General features: G+C 43.7%; 1 protein-coding gene across 1 annotated transcript; it reads right to left on the bottom strand.

The window, feature by feature from the left end:
• Window positions 1-792: 792 nt before the first annotated feature.
• Window positions 793-1,722, bottom strand: LOC120395042 (taste receptor type 2 member 9-like). Its single transcript, XM_039519233.1, has one exon. It carries the CDS (start codon window positions 1,720-1,722, stop codon window positions 793-795), a length of 930 nt encoding a protein of 309 aa, XP_039375167.1.
• Between the last annotated feature and the right edge of the window lie 2,968 nt (window positions 1,723-4,690).

The following is a 4,690-nucleotide window of genomic DNA, read 5'->3' as shown; positions in this document are numbered from 1 at the left end:
AGTAAGCTGCACCACTGGTTCCATACTTTGAATCTTAGTCTGTGAAAACCAACACAACTGAGAAGACACCTTTTGTCATCTTTACATACAGCACTAATTGCCATTCAATATTCTTTACTTCCCCTATGAGATTATTTTTTGATTCCATAAACCCATGCTTCCCTTGTCCTGATGTTCTACACAAGTGGGAGACACAGTACCATCTTATAACCTGAGGACAACATTCCAGAAGATGGAGGAACAGATGAGACAGAAGCAAGCATACCAGGCACAAGGTACCAGGGAAAAGGAGGCCAGGGACCTGATGGGAAGGTTAGGTTGTAAAATTCATTTTGTTGTAACTTGGAAGTGCCCAGGGCAAGCAATCATTCAACAGGGAGTCTGGTTCCCAGATACACTGGAATTGGAAGCAGATCAGGAGGCAGCTTCTTCTAAAGAAGGTGTGTGGGGGGAATAGGGCTGAGTCTCCTACTGTCTAGTACAGCAAGGAGACACCCCCTTCCTCCCCACCCCTTCACCTTCAAAATGGTGCTGGGAACAGTTAATGGGGTAGGGGGATGACAGCAATCCTCCACCAGGTGGTACATATTACAATAGGAAGGGTGACCTATGCTGGACGATTTGTTGCTAGGTAGTTCCCAGATGTGTTACTTAAGTTATGGTCTAATTAACCAACATTCCTTGTCTTATCTTTCTTCTCATAGTGTCCAGGACAATCCAAATGTGAAACCATTCCTTGCCTGTCAGGAAGGCTGGGACATCTCTGAGGTCATGTGATAGGATTTAAAAAAATTATCCTTTCAGATGGCACTTGATAATCTGCAGAATCCTCACCAATGCCTGCTTCAGTTTGGGATTAATTAGAATCAGGATAAGGGAGTGCCCTGAAGGATAAGCAGCAAGGACCATGGAAGTGATTGTAGGTGTCCAGGTGCTATCAGTCAAACAAGTAGGTAATGAGAGCACAGTCACAGCTACAAAATAGAAAATATAGAGAATAAGGCAAGAGATCAGAGCTTTAATGGCACTTACATGGGCCTCTGTACTAGGGTCCCAGAAGCTGGTTGTATTGCGCTGCATGTTCCTGGTGTGTCTCCACAGAGAGGAAATTAACAGGATGGATGTTGTCAAAAATATGATAAGAGGAATGAAAGATGCTGCACCGTACAGAAGGTTGAAGTAAAAGTATGAAACATCCCAGGTTTTATCTTCCACAGTGCTGTTACTGAAAAGATCCCCTGTTGAGATGCAAAGGTAAAAGCTGTACTCACCCCAGATCAATGGGATAGAGGTAACGAAGGAGACCAGCAGTGACCACAGGAGCAGCTTGGGGACCATCACAGAGATTGTCTGCTTCATTCGAAGGAAGAGGGGCTGGTTGCAGATGGTGATCTTCAAACAGTAGAAAATGCCGAGACAGGCAGTGAACCAGAGACCAACAGTGTTTGCAAAGAACCACAGGAAGCTGAGAGATATCTGTACTTGATTCAAATGAAATGTCCCAGGAGCAAAGATGTGGATGAAGAGATCTGCTGTAAATATCCCCTGCAAGAGAATTCTGGACATGGCTAAACAGGTCAGGATCATGTCACATGAAAATAGTTTTCTGCTTTTGACCCAGTCAATGCAATAAATGACTGCAATAAATCCATTTCCAAACATCCCTATGATGATCTCCATCAATAAAATGATTAGGTTGATGATATAAAATGAAATAAACATCTTTCTTCTCACAATCACCACGACCTGCTTGTGGAGTTAAAGGAGAAATTTCCTAAGGAGAACAGGTGTCACCAAAGCAAAGGCTTACTGGCATCTGTCTAACACACATTCCTCCTGCTTTTTATTGGAGAGCAGGAAAGCATCTGGAAATGGGATTGTAGTTGCTTTCATGTCTTGATCTGGAGGATGCAAATCTTGGAAGGATTCCATTACAGGGTTTACAATTAACTCACTTGTGATATTTGCATTTTACACAGTTCTCAGTGCTGATCAGTAGCTTCATTTTACCTCTCATTTTCATCTTTTATCCTGTCATCTGTAGGCATTTTAGAGCAAGGTAAATGTGGCTATAATAAGACAGAACTCTATGGAGACAGATCCATCCCATAATCTGGAGTGAAAAAAAAAGTTTTGGGGCATCCATAGAGGTGAAGGATAGGTACAATGGAGAAAGAGAGAGAGAGATGGTCCATGGTGGAGATGGAAGAAGCGGGAGAGGAAAAGAGGCGATGCCTCTGAAGGAAGAGAAAGATATGGATGTTGTGGAAAGGAAACTAAAAATTGAGTGAAGGTGAAGGATGAAACAAGAAAAAAAATAGCTGTTCTTTTTTCCATAAAAAAGAGCAACCATATAATTTTTGAAATTTTGACTTTTAGATTTAGGAGTGAAAGTAGTGTCTTCATGAGAGAACATAGTGCATGTATCTCCCCCGACCAGCTGCAGCAACTCTGAGAACAAACTGGTTACTATCTCTGCACATTGCAGGATTCTCAAAAATGAAGAAGTGCCTGTTCCTTTCAGACAACTCTTGCAGAATGTAATAGAAAATGAAGAAAAAAATCATGTGAAATTTTATCCAATTAGAAATAGTTAGAAAATTAAATAGAATGAAAATGAAATAGAATGCTCAGAAGAATGTGCGGGTACTGTAGTTTTGAGAATGCTTGGTGGAGATTTTGTAGGTGTTGGTCTCTGTCTGAGGAGTTAGAGCAGATGCGGTTGTACCTCAGTGCTTGGCTGTAGACAATGGATCTTGTGGTGTGCCCGGGATGGAAGCTGGAGGCATGAAGGTAGGCATAGCGGTCGGTAGGTTTTCGGTATAGGGTGGTGTTAATGTGACCATCACTTATTTGCAGTAAGTACTACAGTACCCACACGAGGAAATAAGGAAACAGATCAACAAAGCCAGACGTGTACCCAGAAGCCTCCTACTGCAAGACAAATCCAAGAAAGAAACCAACAGGACTCCACTGGCTATCACATACAGTCCCCAGCTAAAACCCCTCCAATGCATCATCAGGGATCTACAACCCATCCTGGACAATGATCCCACACTTTCACAGGCCTTGGGTGGCAGGCTAGTCCTTGCCCACAGACAACCTGCCAACCTGAAGCATATTCTCACCAGTAACTGCACACCGCACCATAGTAACTCTGGCTCAGGAACCAATCCATGCAACAAACCTCGATGCCAAACTCTGCCCACATATCTATACCAGCGACACCATCACAGGACTTAACCAGATCAGCCACACCATCACCGGTTGATTCACCTGCACGTCCACCAATGTAGTATACGCCATCATATGCCAGCAATGCCCCCTGCTATGTACATCGGCCAAACTGGACAGTCTCTACGGAAAAGGATAAATGGACACAAATCAGATATTAGGAATGGCAATATACAAAAACCTGTAGGAGAACACTTCAGTCTCCCTGGCCACACAATAGCAGATCTTAAGGTGGCCATCCTGCAGCAAAAAAACTGGAGGACCAGACTTCAAAGAGAAACTGCTCAGCTTCAGTTCATCTGCAATTTTGACACCATCAGCTCACGATTAAACAAAGACTGTGAATGGCTTGCCAACTACAGAACCAGTTTCTCCTCCCTTGGTTTTCATACCTCAACTGCTAGAACAGGGCCTCATCCTCCCTGATTGAACTAACCTCGTTATCTCTAGCTTGCTTCTTCCTTGCATATATATACCTGTCCCTGGAAATTTCCACTACTTGCATCCGACGAAGTGGGTATTCACCCACGAAAGCTCATGCTGCAAAATGTCTGTTAGTCTATAAGGTGCCACAGGATTCTTTGCTGCTTTTGGAGAATGAATAGTTACTTGAAGCCAGTTTCCTATAAACATCTGGTTTGGAAGGTGTCCTTCCCCGCTTGGCTGCTCACTGCCCTGTTGTGAGGTGTAGCTGAAGTTGAGTGAGGTAAGCTCCATCGTTGATATACCTAAGAGGCTAAGTGACTATACAAAGCAAAAAAATGTTTACGATAAATAAAATTAAGCCCTTTTTCATTGGAGGTCAGTGGGAGTTTTGGGCTTTCTGAAACGCAGGCATATCTATAGATTTAGGAGCCTACCTAAAAGTTCCTATTTTTTCAAAATCTTAGTTTAACTGATCTAATGGGTCTGATTTGAAACCCAGGCCTGCACATGCACCCACCTGCATGCAGTGCCCTTCTCCAGCAGTACCACTTGAATATACAGGTGTTAGAAGGTATCAACTCTGTGCACAGGTTTTAGAGCTGAGAAGGTGTGGAAGCAGGAGTGTGTGTACACAAAGTTGTTCACACACTCAGTGGAGGCCAGGGTGCATCCCCAATGCAAGTGAAGCATAATAGTTTTCTTCCATGGCTAATTTACAATCCCATGAGCTCTGAAACAGGAGTCCTTAGGTTGTTCTTCCACATCTCATGGTACGTCTACACTACGGGACTATTCCGAATTTGCATAAACCGGTTTTGTAAAACAGATTTTATAAAATCGAGTGTGCGCGGCCACACTAAACACATTAAATCGGTGGTGTGCGTCCAAGGTCCGAGGCTAGCGTCGATTTCTGGAGCGTTGCACTGTGGGTAGCTATCCCGTAGCTATCCCATAGTTCCCGCAGCCTCCCCCGCCCCTTGGCATTTCCGGGTTGAGATCCCAGTGCCTGATGGGGCAAAAATCATTTTCG

The sequence above is a fragment of the Mauremys reevesii genome, unplaced genomic scaffold (assembly GCF_016161935.1).
Source record: "Mauremys reevesii isolate NIE-2019 unplaced genomic scaffold, ASM1616193v1 Contig90, whole genome shotgun sequence".
Classification (NCBI taxonomy): Eukaryota; Metazoa; Chordata; order Testudines; family Geoemydidae; genus Mauremys; species Mauremys reevesii.
Note: the sequence above shows the minus strand (reverse complement) of the source record. Positions and strands in the feature narration are given on the sequence as shown.